The sequence below is a fragment of the Myotis brandtii genome, unplaced genomic scaffold (genome assembly GCF_000412655.1).
Source record: "Myotis brandtii unplaced genomic scaffold, ASM41265v1 scaffold314, whole genome shotgun sequence".
NCBI lineage: Eukaryota > Metazoa > Chordata > Mammalia > Chiroptera > Vespertilionidae > Myotis > Myotis brandtii.
The window spans coordinates 3,460,582-3,480,075 of NW_005362033.1; the positions used below are offsets into that span (position 1 = coordinate 3,460,582).

A 19,494-nucleotide genomic window follows, 5' to 3' on the forward strand; every position below is an offset into this window, starting at 1 on the left:
GAGGGTGAGAGTGAGGGTGAGGGTGAGGGTGAGGGTGAGGGTGAGGGGGAGGGTGAGGGGGAGGGGGAGGGGGAGGGGGAGGGGAAGGAAAGGGGCAGTTTTACCCCCAGCGGGGAGCCAGCGGGGAGGATGGAGTTGCGGGAAGGCCACAGTCAGCACAAGGGGCCCGAGAACCACCTGCACCCGACGCCAGCGGAGGCGGCCGAGGCCACAGACCGGAGGGCGTGCAGCACCTCCCCCGTCTGTGCCTCAAGCCGGACGCACAATTTGCTTGACTTGCTTTTTCAGTGAAGGTGCAGCTTTAATTGCTTTAATAAACTGGCTTCTCACAACGCATCAAGGCCTCTCGCATAAATTCACTTATACGCTAAGACAAGGATGGCGCCCGGGGCCGGCCCCCTCCCACTGAGGCAGGGGCGGTCCGGGAACCCCTGGCGGCGGTGAGGGGCCGGCAACAAAGGCACCGACTGTAAAGAGGCGCGAGGAAAGCTCCACAACCAAGAGCAACACTAAGAACTCGCCGGCGTAAGGGCGCGGGTTCCTCAGGCCTCGGGCGGTGGGCTTGCGCTTCACAGCGGACACGGCCCCCGCCCGGCTCCCGAGACCTCCGGGCCAGACGGGGCGGCCTTCTCGGAAAAGCCTCCGCGGAACCCCCTGCTCCCTCCGCTTAAAACCGAAACGCGCGGTTTTCAGGTCTAGTATTCCGAGGCAGGAGCGGAGGACCCCTCCCCCACCTCCGACCGGAAACGCCCTGCTGTCCCGGAGGCGCGCCTCTGCGGCGCACGCGCACTCAGTCACTTAGCAACGTCGGCTCTCCCTGCCCGGAGCCCAGCAACAGCGGAGCGCCGAGCCCGCAACCAATCACCGCCAGCCTCGTCTTCACCCGCCTCACCAATCAGCGCCGGCGCCGCAAGGAAGTTTCCAGAGCTTTCGAGGACGGTTCCCTCAACTCGAATTCATCCGCCTGATAACTTTCCTACTTTTTCCTAAAGGAGGAGAAGGACAGCCTGGAATAGAGAGTAGCAGAATTTTTAGGGCCCCTTTTCCAGATTCTGAGGAGTTTGGGGCCTACTTGGAAAGATCTAACTGCGTCGCGGGAGGTGCGGCCGAGAGAACTATTTTCAGTGGCGCACGGACACGGCGGCTACGTAGGAGTGATTAGTCTACAACAGACGTTGCATAAATTTCAGCTCCGCCTAGCCGGAACTTATAGACGCGCCAGACGCTGTAGGGGCTGTGTCGTTGTTGAGGAGACTCTACGGGTTTGGACTTGCGGTATTTTCGCACTCGCTAACAGGTACTGGCCCGCAGCCTTCGAGACCTGGCGGGGGCCGGGGTTGGAGGGAGGGCGGTGCCGAGGGAACTGAAGTGAGAGGAAACTGGCCGGGTCTTGGGCTGGGTGCGCCTTGGTGGGGGGAGGGGAGGAGCTGACGCGGCGTCGCGTCGCTGGGCCTTTCCGGAAGGTGGGCCTTGTTTACGTGAAGGGAGCGGGGGCGGTTGGCGCGCGCGGAGAGGGGCCAACAGACGCTTAACCGATGGCGGTTCCATCGTGTCTGTTTCAGAGGGGGAAGGCGGAAAAAAGGTAGTGTGACTTCTAGAAACCTTTTCATTTCGAATCGCAACACAGATGTCGCTTACCAGCTCCGTTTAAAAGGGAATTTTTATTTTCCGTGTCCTGTAGGTTTTTTAAAATTTTATTTTAGGTGCTATGCTTAAGTTTTGGGGAAATTCTGGGGTTAAGGAAGAAAGTTCTGGATGGTAAATTTACAAAGCAATTTCGATACTACAGTATAAGTTGAAGCCTTGACTAAATTAAAATTTCGTATTTAGCCCTGGCCGGGTGATTCGGTTGATTGGGAACCCCGTACACCAAAAAAAGGTGGTGGGCGCGAACCCAGGGGTTCGAATGGATGTTTCTCTACTTTCCTCTCTCCTCCCTTTCTAAAATTCAACAAAAAAATATATCCTTGGGTAATGATTTTTTTTTTTTTTTGTCTTTTAAAAGGAGATATTGCCCTAGCCGGCGGTTAGAACGTCCGCCTGCGGACTGAAGGGTCTCGGGTTCCAATCTGGTCAAGGGCACAAGAGCAAGAACCTCTGTTGCAGAGTGGATCCCTGCCGGATTGGGGCCCGGGGCGGGAGGCAACAGATGGATGTGTCTGTCTCATAGATGTTCTCTGTCTCTTCCCCCGCCCTTCCACAGATTTTTCACTGTGCCACAAAATCTTTTTTGTTGTTAATGCTCACCCGAGGATATTTTTCCTAGTGCTTTTCAGAGAGAGTGGAAGGAGGGGGGAGATCAGTGTATCCTCTTCACCAGGAATCCTCCCTTCGGTGCAGAGGCCAACAGTAACCACTGAGCCGAACCGGCCAGGGCAGGGTTAAACTTTTTTTAAAGGAATGTTGGGTTGATTAACTTGTCTAGTTTCATAAAAATTGGAGATTTGTGAGAGATGTATATGATTTAAGGCATTTGGAAGAAGAGTTAAGTTTTGAAGAATTGATTAGATATAAAAGTAATAAATGTAAAGATCCTGAAATGATATATTAACTTCTGCTTTTTGAACTCTGTAGGTCAAAATGCAAATCTTCGTGAAGACCCTGACCGGCAAGACCATCACCCTGGAGGTGGAGCCCAGTGACACCATTGAGAATGTTAAAGCCAAGATCCAGGATAAGGAAGGCATCCCCCCTGACCAGCAGAGGCTCATCTTTGCTGGCAAGCAGCTGGAAGATGGCCGCACTCTTTCTGACTACAACATCCAGAAAGAGTCCACCCTGCACCTGGTCCTGCGTCTGAGGGGTGGTATGCAGATCTTCGTGAAGACCCTGACCGGCAAGACCATCACCCTGGAGGTGGAGCCCAGTGACACCATTGAGGATGTAAAGCCAAGATCCAGGATAAGGAAGGCATCCCCCCTGACCAGCAGAGGCTCATCTTTGCTGGCAAGCAGCTGGAAGATGGCCGCACTCTTTCTGACTACAACATCCAGAAAGAGTCCACCCTGCACCTGGTCCTCCGTCTGAGGGGTGGCTGTTAATTCTTCAGTTTTGCATTCATAGTGCCAATGATGGCACTACTCTGCATTCTAGCCATTTGCCCCAATTTAAGTTTAGAAATTACCAGTTCAGTAATAACTGAATCTGTTCAAAATGTTAATAAAAGTTTTGTTGCATGGTAGCATATTTGGTGTCTGTCGTCATGAAATTATGTAGTGATGTGGGGATTCCTAACTGGTTAAAACGGTGTTTAAGGAAGGGATTTAATTTTGAGATTGTCAGTGACCAAAATTAAGTCAGGACTTTGGTAAACATAGGGTGTGCCAAGGTATAGGAACTTGGTCTCAGTCTTATAATTACCAGTTGACTGTTTTTCTTGCTCAATAGTGCATTGCACTCAAGTGCTTCAGGTAGTGAAATGGAAACCTAATCCTGTCTGTTATATGTGAAGTCAAGAGCCAAGAATCAAGTTGGAGCCCTTAAATTTGAAAGAAGGCTGGCTGATGAGAAACATTGCATGAAAGAACTTGAGTTAAAAAGGTTCTGATCTAAGGCCACTTGCAGACACTGGTGTTTTAGGCAGCAAATGAAGGTGGGTCCTAACAACAATCAATCTTAATGACTAATAGCTCTACATTATTATAAGGAGAAAGGCAAGATTGCAACAGCAAATGAAATTTTCTAGTTTGGGGTTTGATAAAAGTCTTCATTCTTATCTAAAGCTAACACAAGCAGTTCTTATGCTGCCATACCGATAACACTAGGCAGTATATTTCTAATAACAAGAGAATTTTTAAAAATATATTTTACTGATTTTTTTTTACAGAGGAATGGAGAGGGATAGAGAGAAACATCTGTGAGAGAGAGATCCATCAGCTGCCTCCTGCACACTCCCTACTGGGGATGTGCCTGCAATCAAGGTACATGCCCTTGACTGGAATCAACCTGGGACCCTTCAGTCTGCCGGACGACGCTCTATCCACTGAGAAAAACTGGTTAGGGCCAGGAAGAGAATTTTGAGAGAATAAGAACCTTTGGATTCTTACAGTGATTTTTAAGTTCTCAACCTCTTTCCCCTTTACAAACAATTCCCTGTAGTGTAACCAGTGATATGGTGGTTTCTCAACTTTGAACAAAATTGGATGGTGTGTGTGGGGGTGATGGGGAGGTGTCCAGAGGTGCATTGTTGAAATACAGAAAGCCAAGCATCAGGCCTAGAAATACACCCTTGGTAGTCCAGGTGTACCTCACTCAGAATGACTTGGGGCTTAATTTTAGGAATTCTACCTTAGCAACAGTCAAACATTTTGAGCATAAAAACTTTGGAGTACTTAACTCTGGGTTTTTTTAAGTTAGACACTGGAAAAAGCACTTATATATCAAACCCTTGGGGGTGGTAATGAAAAAATCAAGCTTTTATAAAAAGCCTGCCTGCCTGGCTGATGTGGCTCACTGGTTGAGCATCAACTCATGAATCAATAGGAACCCAGTTTAGTTCCCTGCCAGGGCAAATACCCAGGTTGCAAGAGGCAGCTGATCAATGTCTCTTCCATTGATGTTTTTATCCCTCTTAAAAATACATTTTTGTTGATTTCAGAGAAGAAGGGGGAGAGAAACGTGAATGATGAGAGAATCATTGATTAGCTGCCTCCTGCATGCCCCCTACTGGGGATTGAGCCGCAAACACTCCCCACCCACCCACATGTGCCTTTGACTCTGCAGGTCTGGTGCTCTATCCATTGAGCCAAACAGCTAGGGCAGAATTTTTTTTAAAGCCTTCCTTAGATTTGAGGAAGGTGACCTCTAGTCCCATTGATCATTACACAGTTGGTTAACTTGCTGAATGCTTAGTTCCTGTTAGCGGGGAACCAAGGATTGGAATCCAAGTGTCCTATGAACTCAGACATACCTCATAAAGTCCATGAAATTACGTTGGGTTTCTTTCCCTTCAGAATGTCCAAACTAGTGCTTTTATTAAGCAGGTTTTTGCTGAATATGCAATAAAATAATTGGAAAAACAGACCTTTGGATAGTAAAGCTGGATTTTTTTTTTATATTGATTTTTTTACAGAGAGGAAGGGAGAGGCATAGAGAGAAACATCCATGAGAGAGAAACATCGATCAGCTGCCTCCTGCACACCCCCTACTGGGGATTCAACCAAGGTACATGCCCTTGACCAGAATCGAACCTGGGACTTTTCAGTCCACAGGCCGAGGCTCTAGTCTAGACACTGAGCCAAACTGGTCAGGGCTAAAGCTGGATTTTTAAAGATTGTTCTTCCCCTGGCTGGTGTGGCTGACCCATTGTTCCTTACACTGAAAGGTCACAGGTTCGCTTAGTTCCCAGTCAGGATATGTACAGAAGGCAATGGATTGATGTTTCCCTATCACATCAGTGTTTCTTCTTCTAAAGGTTCATGTTTAAAAAAATTGTCTTTCACATTTTTTGTTAACACTAATAAAAGCCTTGATTAATAAACTTGAAAAATAGGCCCTGGCTGGGCAGCTCAGTTGGTTATAGCATATACCAAGGTTTCCGGTTTGATTCCTGGTCACATACAAGAATCAATGAATACATGAGTGGAACAACAGATTGATGTTTCCAAAATAAAAATAAGTGGTTGAGCATTGACCCATGAACCAGGAGGTCACAGTTCAGGGCATGTGCCTGGGTTTCGGGCTCGATCCCTGGTGTGAGGTGAATGGGAGGGGGGAGGGGGGGAAGCAGCCGATCAATGATTCTCATTGATGTTTCTATCCTCTGAAATCAAATACATATACATTACACACACACACACACACACACTGAAGGGTCTCAACTTCGGTTTCTGGTCAAGGACATATACCTGGATGGCAGGTTTAATCCCGGCCCTGTAACAGGTGTGCTGGAGGCAACAAACGGATGTGTCTCCCTTCCCCCTCCCTCCCTCTCCCACTCTAAAAAACAATGGAAAAAAGGATCCTCACATGAGGATTAACAAAAAATCTTTACTAATAAAAGGGTAATATGCTAATTAGACCAGGTCAACCTGCCATTTTCTGGACGTCCTATTTCCTTCTGGACAAAGCCATGATGGTGGGGGTTGAGGAGAGGCAGTTAGGGGTGAGATCAGACTGGCAGTGGAGGGAAGTTGGGGGCCTAAACCGGCAGTCGGACATCCTCTAAGGGGGTCCTGGATTGGGGAGGGTGCAGGCCAGGCTGAGGACACCCCCCCCCCACTGGGCCTCTAGTATATAAATAAAAATATAGAGAATAAATGCATTTCACTGAACAGCATTTGGTTTGGGCAAATAGGACTTGCACAATTGTCATTTCTACCAATCTTCACTACGACTTGACGTGCTAATGCAGTGGTTCTCAACCTTGGCTGCACATCCTCTGGAAATTCTGTTTCTTTGTTATTAATGTTGTGGCTTCACCCCATAACAAAGAAACAGAATTTCCGGAGGATGAGGCCCAGAAATCAGGATTTTAAAAAGATTCCCAGGTGATTCTAATGTGCAGCCAAGGTTGAGAACCACTGTGCTAATGGGTCTTGTGAAAAAGGGTTTCGGCTGTTCCTGTCTCTTAAGCCTCAGGATCTCTTCCATAGGAATCCCCAAAGGTATTCATGGGTCTCAGCCAATTCACCCTACACACAATTGAAATTTGAGCAAGGAAAAGGCTCTCTCTGTGTCTCAACCATCCCCAATTATAATCTTCATTGTCTACCTTCTACTTAGGAATTCATTAATATGTTCTATTTTTTATGAACTTTCCTGAAAGGTGCCTGTGTGCTAAGTTGTGTTAAAAGAATGCTTGCTTGGCATGCTGAAAGCAAGACCCGGTAGCCTGATGCCACTCCAAGATAAAGTTTTTGCTAGTTCTCAGTGAAATGAAAAAATAAATGAGAACAGTACAGTGAATTATACATAAATTATGAAGTCCATTCAATTTAAAAGATTATACACCCTCTGTATAAAAGTGTTGCAGTATAATAAAATGATTCGGAGTGTGGCTCTGGAGACACGACTACTTGAGTTTAAATCTGGCTCCACTTACTGGCTTGTAACCCTGAGCACACAAAAGAGTGGGCCCCTGTTTAACATTGATTCCTTCAGGAAGATAAAGAGGGTTTAGGGAGTTGTATTTAAACTATATTCTAGATATTTTCTTATGTGCAACCCATAGGCTTCCAGGAGGCCTGAAGTCATTTGCAACATATCCTCAGTATTGTTCACAACATGCATCCCTGTCCAAGAGGCAGCAAAGTACTTCTATCCTGAAGTCAGATTATGCTCCCAAATTGGGTCGAGTTCCTGATTTATTATGCACAAGTCTCTGATTCATTCTCTATGCATCTCCCAGGGCCTCCAGAAACTACATCTCATGAGACTTCCTGAACCTCAAGAGCCTTCATTTTAATTACACTCTGCTCATTCCTTAAATAATCTGAAGGGGCAAGTCATGGTTCCCTTTTAATTAGGCTCAGCGGACTCCAAGCTAAGACAGATGCTGATTTCTGGGAAAGTATATTGCACTCTGCAACAATAGTAACAGGGAAGTAAGTTTGGGGATTTTACTTTTTTCATACTTTCTTGATCCCATTACTAACTTTAGTCTCCCCCCGCCTTTTTTAAAGGTAATTATTATTATTTTGTTGTTGTCAGAAATTGAGTGGTAAAGTTTGCTTCCCATCTAGGAGGTATCAGCCAACCCCTATAATTTGTTCTAGCACCTACTCGTCTGACCACACAACACCTACCACAACTCCTCTTAAGGAATACCTTTACTTTCAGAAATTTATAATATCAATGTTTCCCAAACTTTGTCCTCCAAACATAACCACTGTAAAAAGGATGTGTGGTCACAAGTGCTCAGGAAGCTATTACCTCCCTCCTAGAGACTTATGACATGCACGACTATATTAAAGGCTCCAAGAAGTTTTGCCTTAAAAGATTTTGTTTAATGTTGTTTAACCCACTGTTTTTCTTTCTTCTTCTTTTATTTTTAAACATATTTTTTATTGATTTCAGAAAGAAAGGGAGAGCGAGAGAGAGATAGAAACATCAATGATAAGAGAGAATCATTGATTGGCTGCTTCCCGCACATTCCATACTGGGGATGGAGCCCACAACCAGGGCATGTGCCCTGACCAGGAATCAAACAGTGACCTCCTGGTTCATAGGTCAACCACTGAGCCATGCTGGCCAGGCTAACCCAGTGTTTTTCAATTCACTTTTTATTTAACCTTTTCTGTGAATGTCCCTCACATTTTGAGAAACACTGTTCCAGCCATGACCTCTCCCATCTCCCTGTCTAGCATTGTGGATTGCACATAATTCCAGGCCTCTTTCAGTGCAAACTGTCTCACAACTGTAAACCTATTTTTTTTTGCCCCACCCTGTACTTCATAGTATAGATATCTCACACTTTACCTATCTTGCTGATGGATAGGTAGAATGTTTTAAATTTTTCACTGTTAAAATAATGCTGTAACATCCTTGTAAATTCTCTTATTGCTGTATCAAAGAATATGGAATTTTACAATTTGATTATTACAAAATTGCCTTTCAAAAAGATTGTACCACACACAGTGGAATATTATTCAGCTTTAAAAAGAAAGGAAATTCTGACACATGCTACAACATGGATGAACCTGGGAGATATGATGCTAAGTGGAATAAGCAACTCACAAAGGGACAAATACTATATGATTTCACTTATATTAAGTATAGAGAATAATCAAATTTGTAGAGACAGAAAGTGGAATGGAGTTGCCAGAGTCTAGGGGAGGGGGAATAGGAAGTTGGTGTTTAATACATATGAAGTTTTAGTTTGGGATGATGGAAAAGTTCTGGAGATTATAGTAGTGATGATTACATAACAATGTGAATGTCCTAATGACACTGAACTGTACACTTAAAAATGTTTAAAATGGCTCTTGCCAGTGTTTCTCAGTGTTTAGAGCATCAGCCCATGCACCAAAGGGTTTTGGGTTCGATTCAGGTCAAGGGCAGGTACCTGGGTTGCAGGTTCGATTCCTGGCCCCAGTCGGAGCACATGCAAGAGGCAACAAATTGATGTCTCTCGCATTGATGTTTCTCTCTCTCTCTCTCTTTCTCTCTCTCTCTGATCTTCCCTTCCTCTCTTTAAAAATCAATGAAAAAAATATCTTTGGGTGAGGATTAACAACAACAAAAGTTAAAATGGTAAATTTTATATTATGTATCTTATACTACAATAATTTTTTTAAAACTACGCCAACATAAATTTCCATCAGTACGGCCTAAGAGTACCTAGCCTTTCATACCCTCATTAACATACATTATGAATCGTTTTAATTTTGGATAATTTGAAGAGCAAAATTTTTTTTAAAGATTAATTTTAGGGACATAGAGAAGGAGAGAAGGGAGAAGGGAAGGAGGGAGGGAGGGAGGGAGGGAGGGAAAGAGAGAGATTGATTTGTTGTTCCACTTATTTATTTATTCACTAGAGGCCCAGTGCACGAAATTCATGCATGGGGGTGGGGGTCCTCAGCCCGGCCTGCACCCTCTCCAATCCCGGGACCACGGGGTGTGCGGCTTGTCCCTCTCCCAGGCTGGACCACAGGTGCAGGTGCAGCCACTGGTGCCCAGAACCGCAGGGCATGCGGCTTGTCCCTCTCCTGGGCCGCAGCCTGGCTGGTCCTCATTCCTCTCTCCCCAGTGTTGAGTGTCTAAGCAGTTCTGGTGCAAGGGCATGAGGATGTGATGACCATTTGCGTATTAGCTCTTTATTATATAGGATTGGTTGATTCTTGTATGTGTCCTGACTGAGGATGGAACCCACAACCTTGGCATATTGGAATGATGCTCTAACCAATTGAGTACCTGGCCAGAGGACACCTTATTGTTTTAATTTGCATGTTTCTGATTAACCTTATGAGATTAAGCACTATTTGTATTTTTTTACATTAATTTGTACTGAGAATTACCTTTTCACACCTTTGCCCTTTTTATTATTAATTTGTAGGACCTCTTTATATTTTTTAAAAAGTAATAACTTATCTGTTATAATTGTGATAAATAGTGTCTTTGAGACTATTATCTCACTGTTTGTTTATGGTATCTTTTGTCAAAACAGAAGTTTTGAAACTGAAAGAGAATCTGGCAATCTTTTTCTGTATTACTTCTGGGCCCAAAAAATAAGTAAAAGTGTAAGGCTGTTGATAACTACAACACATTTTTTAAGAAACAGAATCATCAATGTTTCTACACCCCTCTGGGTGAAGAGTGTTCCAGGAAGAGAAACATGCCCCCCCACATGACTCCCAGATCATAATAGCATTCTTCCCCACAGGGATCAACAAACCAATGACAGACACTCTTTTTTTTTTTTCTCCTTAGAGAGTAAGGGAGAGGGAGAGAGAGAAACATCAATGATGAGAATCATTGATCGGCTGCCTCCTGCCAATCGAGCCTGGAACCCGGGTATGTGCCCTTGACCAGAATTGAACTCAGGACCCTTCAGTCTACAGGCCGATGCTCTATCCACTGAGCCAAACCAGCTAGGGCGGTAGAGACTCTTTAAAGCCGTTAATTATCTAGTGATTAATGCATGGATTTTCAACTGGTGTGCTGCAAGAGGCACATTAGTGTGCTGCAAGAATTTTTAAAACATACAATACCTGACTATTTAGTCCAGGGCACTGACCTCTTTTCTCTTAGATTGTCAAATAAAAAAATGACAATAGCCAACACATAGTCATTCGGTATGAACAATTCAAAATTATACCTATTTTTTTGTCAGATCAGCAAAAAATATAATATAGTTTTTGGTGTGCCACAGAATTTTAATAATTAGTTTATGTGTGCCATGAGATGGAAAACGTTGAAAACCGCTGGATTATTGTAATGCCTATCTTAACTCCAGTGTCAATAGTGGCCTTGACAAATGCCTTTTATATCACATAACTATACTTTGCCAAGCATACTGAACACTATTATCATTGTTTCCTGTCACTCAGATGATAACCCCATGCTTCTTTTTGTATTTTTAAATATGTTTGCCTTGTTTAGAATTACTAGTAGCTTATTTTATTTATTTACTTACTTAATTACTTATTTACTTCAGAGAGAGTGGAAGGGAGGGGACAGACAGAGAGAAATATCGATGTGAGAGAGACACATCGATTGGTTGCCTCCTGCAGGAGCCCTGACTAGGGCCTGAGCCGAGGAGGAGCCTGCAACTGAGGCGTGTGCCTTTGACCGGAATTGAACGTGGGACCCTTTGGTCCGCAGGCTGACCTCTATTCATTGAGCCAAACTGACTAGGGCTACTTTTATTTTTTTTACATGGAAATAGCTTAATTCATATGTTTTATCTTGTTAAATGGACAATACAACACAACTTCATAATTTTTAAAAAATTCAGATAAGCTAGAATGGAAAAAAGAAGAAAATAAAATAACCTGAATAAAGTACCTGAATTTCTACCAACTAGAGGTGACTATTGGTAACATACATTTTTTTTAACGTACATTTTTCAAAAAGGGGCTCACATAATGTTTTATATCCTGCCTTTTCTACTTACTATGCATAGATATTATTTTGTTAATAATTATAAATCTTCATTTAAAGAGATGCACAACATTCTATTGTATGTATCATAATTTATTTAATCCATATGGATGGCACATTTGTAGGCAACTTCTTGGTCAACACCTTATGAATTCATTTTTTCACATTTTTGTCAAAAGATAAGTAGCAAACTGGAAAAAATATTTACAACATATATAAGGGCTAATTTCTTTAATGTATAAGGAGTTTCTACAATATATATAAGAAACAGATTAGTAATCCAATAGAAAAATAGGCAAAGAATAAGAACAGACAATTCACAGAAAACTAAGTGGTTCTTAAACATATGAAAAGATGTGCAGCTTTACTTGCAGTAAGAAAAATGACTAGTAAATACATGAAATAGCATTTAAAAATATCTTTCAGCCCTGGCCGGTTTGGATCAGTGGATGGAGTGTCAACCTGCGGACTGAAGGGTCCCAGGTTCGATTCCGGTCAGGGGCATGTGCCTTGGTTGCGGGCACGTCCCCAGTGTGGGGTGTGCAGGAGGCAGCTGGTCGACGTTTCTCTCTCATTGATGTTTCTGGCTCTCTGTCTCTCTCCCTTCCTCTCTGTAAAAAAAATCAATAAAATATATAAAAAAAATCTTCCAGATTAAAAAAGATAAAACAGGATTGCTAGTACACTATTTCCAAGAGAGTAGAGAAATACATCCATATGCATTGTTGTTCAGCATAAACTGGTAAAACCTCTTTGGAGTATAGTTGGTAAGTACCTATGAGAATGAAATGTACATACCCTTTGACCCAGCAATTCCACTGCTAAAATTTTTTCAGATGTTCTCACAGATGTAAACAAAGAAGCATGGACACAGATGTACACTGCTGTATTCTTAACAGTAGCAATGCACTGAAAACAACATAAATATGAATAGCAGTGTGTGTTAACACCTGCGTGGAAAGGGGATTATTTATATGTTAATGATTTTGCATACATGTATGTGGCGAAGCATGGGACTTGGTTGTGAAGTCTGTAAGGAGGATTCTCCAAAAGGTCAGGGGCCTCTGGGGGAACTTGCCAAGGCAGCAGCCCCTACCTTGACTTTTCCAAACAAGTGCGATCCCCTGGGTGTTTTGCTGGAATCTCTATGTTTAGTCTTTAAGACCCGACCTTGTAGAAGCATATACTTTCTCAAGGATACTTGCCCTGCTGATTGTATCTAGAGGTTAATTTTAGTTCAAGTTGTTGTTACAGTAAAAGCCAAAGGAGGCAGGCGATTGAGGCTGTTTTTGGTGCCTATTGCCAACCACCCTCTTAGCCTCTGTTTCACAGAAACATGTGTCAGAGTAATCTATTCATCCATCGCTCAGGGTCTGCTGGTCAGCACATGTAGGATAATTCTAGAAGAATACATAGAAATTGCTAATGCTGTTCGTCAAATATGTTTTAATACAAAAGAAAGGAAAAAGAACTTGCTAACAGTGGTTGGTTCCAGAAAGAAAATATCTTTTGAACAGTTTGAATTTTCATCATGGGCCAATATTATCTACTAAAATAAATAAATAATTAATAAAAAGTCACATTTATTTGATAAGTCAGGTTTAGCATCCTTTCTTTTCTCCTGTGAACTGTCCCTTCATATCTTCAGTTTTTAAAATTTTTGTTCAGGTGTCTTACTTATTGGTTTGCTAAGAACATTTACTCTACTGCAGACCCTGCAATTCTGTTTAGTGGTTAAATTTTAGAGTTTCAGGAATTTCCCTATAATTATGAGGCATTAAGACAGTTTGCCAGGACCCCAATGACACAAGCCCATCTTTTTACGCGGCTTTCCATCCACACCGGTGAATATTTGTGGAATTAGCTGTCGTTTATGAGCTCCACGAGTGGCCCAGGAGCTGCACCTTCCTTCCTGCTCCTACACTGGAGCGAGGGGCTAGGCTCCAGGCCAACAGCTGACATCAAAGGAACCCAACGGAAGGGGAAGCTCAGCAGAGCCAGGCGTCCATCCGCCTTGGTCCCATTCACCTGGAGATGGATAGGAGCTTGCTGATGGGCTAACTTCTGGGATCAGTGGCTCTGCAGGCAAAGACAGAGCACAGGGGCCCGCCCTCCACTTCCTCAGTGTGCGGCCCAAACACTGGCCTTGGCGAATGCAGGTAACTCTCCCAATGTTCGGAACTGCTCTGTTCACCCCATCCAGCAAAGGGGATGCGCTAGCATTTGGGGGAGAAAAAGGCCTTTGGGACTTATCAGAGGAAGACCTTACTTCTAAGGCTAAATACGCTCTTGCGACCTTTCAACAAACGAAGCTTTCACCCCTCACTTGGTCGGGTTAGCTGGAAGCTTCCAGCACCTTCTGCTTGCCTCAGCTTCCTGTGAAGCAGCACCCCAGTCCCTCCCACCCCTGTGAAAGCTATTTTTCTGAGCATCAGGCCTGCGTGTAATCGTATTTATTTATTTATTTATTTTTACTGTTTGTCTGAAGGAGACTGGCAGCATTACTACTTAGTTATACTGCTAATTAAGCTCCAACCATTTGTATAGCACATAAGAAATAACACTGCTCACATATACCAGAAAGCAGGTCAATGAAATGTGCACTGTAATTGCCTTTAGAGGCTAAAATGGCCTTCTCTCTTTTGCAGCCAGAAGCTCTGATGGCCTTTTAGGTAATCCTCCTCCCCCCTCCTCCCTGAGCTTTTCCTGGAAGCAGGTTGGCAAAGTTTGCTGGAACAATATGGCTCCTTGCCCCCACAGCGACCAAGACCTAGAGAAAGGAGAAGGTCCTGAGTCCCCTGAAAGCATGACTAGGGGAGCGTAGACAAACGGAGGCCTCCAGAGACAAGAAGGAAGGGGTTAAGGGGGCAAAAGTGGGGGCGGGAGGAGCCTGCACAGCAGTGTCTCCTCCTCTGCTCCTCCGGCCTCAGCCTCTCCTGAGCTGCTGGTGCCTCTGCTGTCTCAGACGCCTCTGTGCAGAGCCCCCAGAACGCAGGTGGAGGCTCCTCTGGCTTCCAGTAATGTCTGATGACTCACTCTGTGTAGCTGCTCCCCTGCAGACTGACTGCAGCCACTTAAAATAGTTCACTAGTTTCCCTCTCAGCTCTGGCCTCTGCACTCGTGTTCCAGGACAGAGTCTTACATCCTGGCTCCAAGCTCCGTGCCCTGGGCTCAGGTGAGCAGCGCCTGAAGTGGGTAGTCTAACATGGAAATTTATACTGACTCAAGGGACCTGTGCCTAAAGACATCCCACAAAGTAAATGCAACATCTGCGCAGGCTCTTGGGTGACCCCAAACCACAGAATGTAAGGGAGAAAAGGGTGGAAACCCAAACTTTCTGTGGGGCATGGTTTGGGAACACCCAGAAATAGGCGAATATCACCCCTTCCATTCGGAAAAGGTGAAGCCAAAAAGCTTTGTGTGAATTCAGGACCAAAGCATCTCCCAAGTGTTAGGTCGCCACAGGAGGAACGAACGGGCGTGTGCACGAGGCCAGAGTGGTGAGGGATTATGAATTTATTCCATCTTCGATCTTCGATTGTCCGCACACCAGGTGGCTGAGCCTGGATGGCTCCAGCCCCCAGGGACGGAGTTGGCGGTTTCTAAAGGACGTTGGATGGCTTTATCCTGGCGGAGAAGTCTCTGCGCAGGTCCGTAGAGGAGATAATGGAATGTGGTCTCAGCAAGTGTGGTCTCAGCAGAAGGGAATGTCCATAGTGAAATGGCCTAAAGGTCCGTTCCCGGGGGAGGGAGCATCGATTCAGTTATTTGATCAGACCTAACACTAAGGAAATAAGTATGTTCTAAGCCTTACTCTAGAGCCTTAAATATTTGTGAACTAAAAGTGGTCTTTCTTACCCTGTCCAATCTCTAAGGCTACCCAGACAAATATACTCAATTCTCGGGTAGAAACAGGGAAGTAAACGGACACTTGTAATGTGGGTGATAAATACAATGACAGGTCAGGGTCAAACAAGATGCTGAGTTAGCACATCTGCTGGGTGGGAGGGGCGTGCTGTTTTGAACTGGAAGATAAGATGGAGGAGTGGGCCTCTAGTCTTGCTTCCCCACCCATTGCCTACCTCCACCTCTGCAATGACTCAGGGCTCTGCTCCAGGGCACACTTGGTGTCAAATCAGGGCATCCAGGCTGCCTGTGCTTGGGAGATGCTAAGAAAAACAGGTGGCTCCTGGCTGGCTCCCGGCAGTTGCCTACTCATTCCCCCTCAAAACACCCAGCCTAGGGAATGACATTTTAGGGGTGAGTCCTCCTCGTGCTGCTTCTCTCTGGAGAGCGAAGTGTGAAAACATGACAGTGAGGAGTTCTTTTGTGAGGTGAGGAGTAGCTGGCTGTGTTTTCCTCTCCTGGTCACCTGGCAAAAACCCAGGCCTGATGACTCCAATATCTGCCTTCTCCCTGCTTGCACCCAACTGCTGCTGCTGGTGGTGGTGGTGGTGGGGCAGTCACACAGCTAAAGAGCCTGGTTTCACTTTAAATTCATGATTGCACAACTCAAAGGGATTCTGAACTCTGCCAGGCAATTTCACTCCATTAGTCTGAGACGCAATATGCTTTATTTTCTTTCTTCAACCTCCCCACCTGCCCCTTTACTCTCAGCTAGTGACCTTAACTTCACATTTTTTTTAAAAAAAATATATGTTTTTATTGATTTTTTAAGAATAAGACAGGAAGGGAGAGGGAGAGAGAAACATTGATCGGCTGCCTCCTGCACGCCCCCTACTGGGGATTGAGCCCACAACCTGGGCATGTGCCCCCACCAGGAATCAAATGGGCGATTTCTTGGTAAATGAGATGATGCTCAACCAACTGAGCCATGCCAGCCCGGGCGATCTCACTTTTTTGAGAAAACAGAGGTAATCAGGTTTTCTCACACTTGGTCTGAAACTTGTTTCTATCTCTCTCTCCCTCTCCCTTCCTCTGTGAAGTCAATAAAAGTATTTTTTTAAAAGAAATAAAACACCAGTTATGGTTGGGCTCACAGTTTAAAAATGGCTTCCTCCTCAATCCCCTCTAAAAGATCGTAAATGAGTAAGAGAGGTGTAAACCTTCCAGGACAAAGAGAGTAGGAGAGAAGACCAGGCAGAGAGGCGTGGCCAGAAGTGTGTGTGCCATAGGCAGAGGATGACACTGATAACGCAGGAATGAAGCTGAGACCTCAGTGCCCTGTGGACCCACAGACAGATGAGACCCTGCTAACCAGGGGGAATGAAGTGGACATCTGAGTACTAGACTTTGGGAACCATGACATCACCCTAGGGGGATGCTTAAGCAAGCCCCATCCATGTGCCGGACATTTGAGGAAAACCTCTGCCTGGAAAGGCAGGAACACACACACACACACACACACACACACACACACACACACACACACACACCAAAACTAAGGTAAGAAGAGACAACACAGAGGAACACAGAAAACTCTGGTGCATGAATTTTCCCATTCTCTCTCTAACTCTGGCCCTAGCCCTGGGTTAGGCAGTGTGAGGCCTAAAACATCCAGGCCGGGAGCAGACCTGGCTGACAACTTTTCTCTTCAGAGAGAAGCTTTAGTAGTAACGAGGTGGATCCTGGTAACCCTAGGGCTCCAGGGGAGGGTCTAACACTCAAATCTAAATGATTCTTTATTACTTACACGATAAAGTCTAAATGTGAGTGACGTTTCTGAAATTTCCTAAAGTCTTGTTTCAAACTCTTGCCCCTGGTTCTTTACTCAACTTGCCGTCTCTCTGCTGTGGCCCGAATATTTGCATGTCCCCCAGATTCTAATGTGGAAACCTAACGGCCAGATGTGATGGTATTAGGAGGTAGGCCCTTAGGAGTTGTTTAGGGCAGGAAGGTGGAGCCCTCAGGAATGAGATTAGCGCCTATAAAAGAGGAAGCAGCAAGAAGGTGCCTGGCCGTGAACCAGGAAGAGGGTCCTCACCAGTATGGAGCCATGCTGGTGCCCTGACCTTGGACTTTCCAGCCTCCAGAGCGATGAGAAATACGTTTCTGTTGTGTATAAGCTGCCCAGTCTGTGGTTCATTATAGCAACCCAAACAGACTAAGACACCTTCAGAAGTAGAACCCAGCCCACCCTTCCCTTCCTAGGCCTGAACCATGCCCCAGGCAGTGGCAGCAAACTTTCCTCAACATCTGGGGGCCTAGGAGAGGGACAGACTCTGCCAAAGGAAACTGCAGCAAGAACAAGCTATGTAGGACAAGCATGTCAAACTCTCGGCCCACAATGAATATTTTTGCGGCCCAGCCAATATAACAATATGTAAGAAACGTTTTAATAAAAATTTCGTAACTTAATTTTTATAATATCCTATTATACATAATTATTAATAACGAACTACAATGTGCGCTAATGACTGATTCCTATAATCGTGTTGCATTCATTTCCCTTAGCGCCTTACGCACAGGCGCACCATTTCTCTCCACTAATACCAGCAGCGAATATTTTAGCAGCCAATGGCCATGCCATTAGTCTTGACTGACTTGTTTGGTGTGCGCAACAGGAAATATTTCGGAGAACAAGAAAAATAGGCTTATTTGCATTATGCTTATTAATTTGTGCAGTTATTCAGCATCTGGTAAGTTAATGTGCAAGAAAAAATATTACTCTGGAGTAATTTTTATTAAAATGTTCTATTATTTTATGTTAACGATGACTTACTTATTTCAGCCCTTTGTATTCAGCATGTCTCTATCGAAATAAGCCTACATTTGTATGAAAATTGAAGCTTTTGTTTTTTTGCAGCCCACATACACTTACTCCTTGTTTATTTGGCCCGTGTTAGCCTTTGAGTTTGACATGCTTGATGTAGGACCTTAAAAGCCAGGGATACACATATTGTGTGATTCCATTCACATGACACCCTGGAAATGGCAAAGCTGCAAGAGCAGAGCCCAGATCAGTGGTTATCAGAGCATGGCAGTCATGGAGGGGAGGGCACAGGGGCCCAGAGAGCATTTTGGGGTGAAGAAAATGCTCTGTATCTTGATAGCTGTGGTGGTAATACAATTACATACACGTTTGTCAGAAGTTTATTTTATTTTTTTAAAAGGGAGAGTGAGAGAGAGAGAAACATCAGTGGGCTGCCTCCTGCATGTCCCCCACCAAGGATTGAGCTGTGTGCCCCGATTGGAATCAAGCTGGCAGTCCCTGGATGCATGGGCTGATGTCCAACCAACTGAGCCATACTGGCCAGGGCTGTCAAAAGTTTTTGAACTGTCAGTGTTTTTTAAAGGGGATCGTTAGACTACAAAAAACTTCCTGGGGGTAAGAGCTCAACCAAAGGATTTATATGCATGCATATGAGCATAACAGTAGGGGGAAGAGGGCATGTGCTGGGGGTTGGGAGTGGCCGGGAAGAGGACAATGAGGGGAAAAGGAGACTTATGTAATACTTTAAACTATAAAGGATTTAAATTAAAAAATAAACTTCCTTTTCCCCTCCTCTTTCTCCTCCCTCTTTGCAAAAGAGAGATGAAAACGCAAAGGGCCATCAGAATGTCTGGGTTCGAATCCCACTGCCATCACGTGCAAAGTGCAAAACAAACGGAGACTTCATCTCTGACTTTCCCCTTCTCTGAAGTGGAGATTCCAAAGGGAATCTACCTCGCAGGGTGGAGGTAAGGATTTAAAAAAAGAGAGAAGAAAAAAGCCCATAAAGCGCCTGGCTTTGCCTGGAGGGCGGTGCCGCCTGTGCCCACCCCTTGGTGCACCCGCTCGGTAGGAGGGAGGCAGAGGGCACGGGCTGCGGTATCCCCACTGTCACTTGGGGAGAACAGCGGGCATTAGGAGGGCGCCCCGCGGTCCTCCCAGCCTCAGCCCGGACCACCGACCACCGCCTCGCGCGGCCCCGGGAGGGCGTGTCCGGATATTCACTTGGAAGGGGGCGGGGCCTCGCTTGGGCGGGAGAAGGGTGGGGGGAGGCGCGGGGG

The 19,494-nt window shown here is 45.0% G+C and overlaps 1 protein-coding gene across 1 annotated transcript; it reads left to right on the forward strand.

Moving 5' to 3' along the window:
• The first annotated feature begins 1,191 nt into the window (after positions 1-1,191).
• On the forward strand, positions 1,192-3,186 carry UBB (ubiquitin B). The gene is made up of 2 exons (XM_005870204.2): positions 1,192-1,297; positions 2,575-3,186. Exon 2 carries the CDS (start codon positions 2,581-2,583, stop codon positions 3,025-3,027), a length of 447 nt encoding a protein of 148 aa, XP_005870266.2. The 5' UTR covers positions 1,192-1,297; positions 2,575-2,580; the 3' UTR covers positions 3,028-3,186.
• The last annotated feature ends 16,308 nt before the right edge of the window (positions 3,187-19,494 follow it).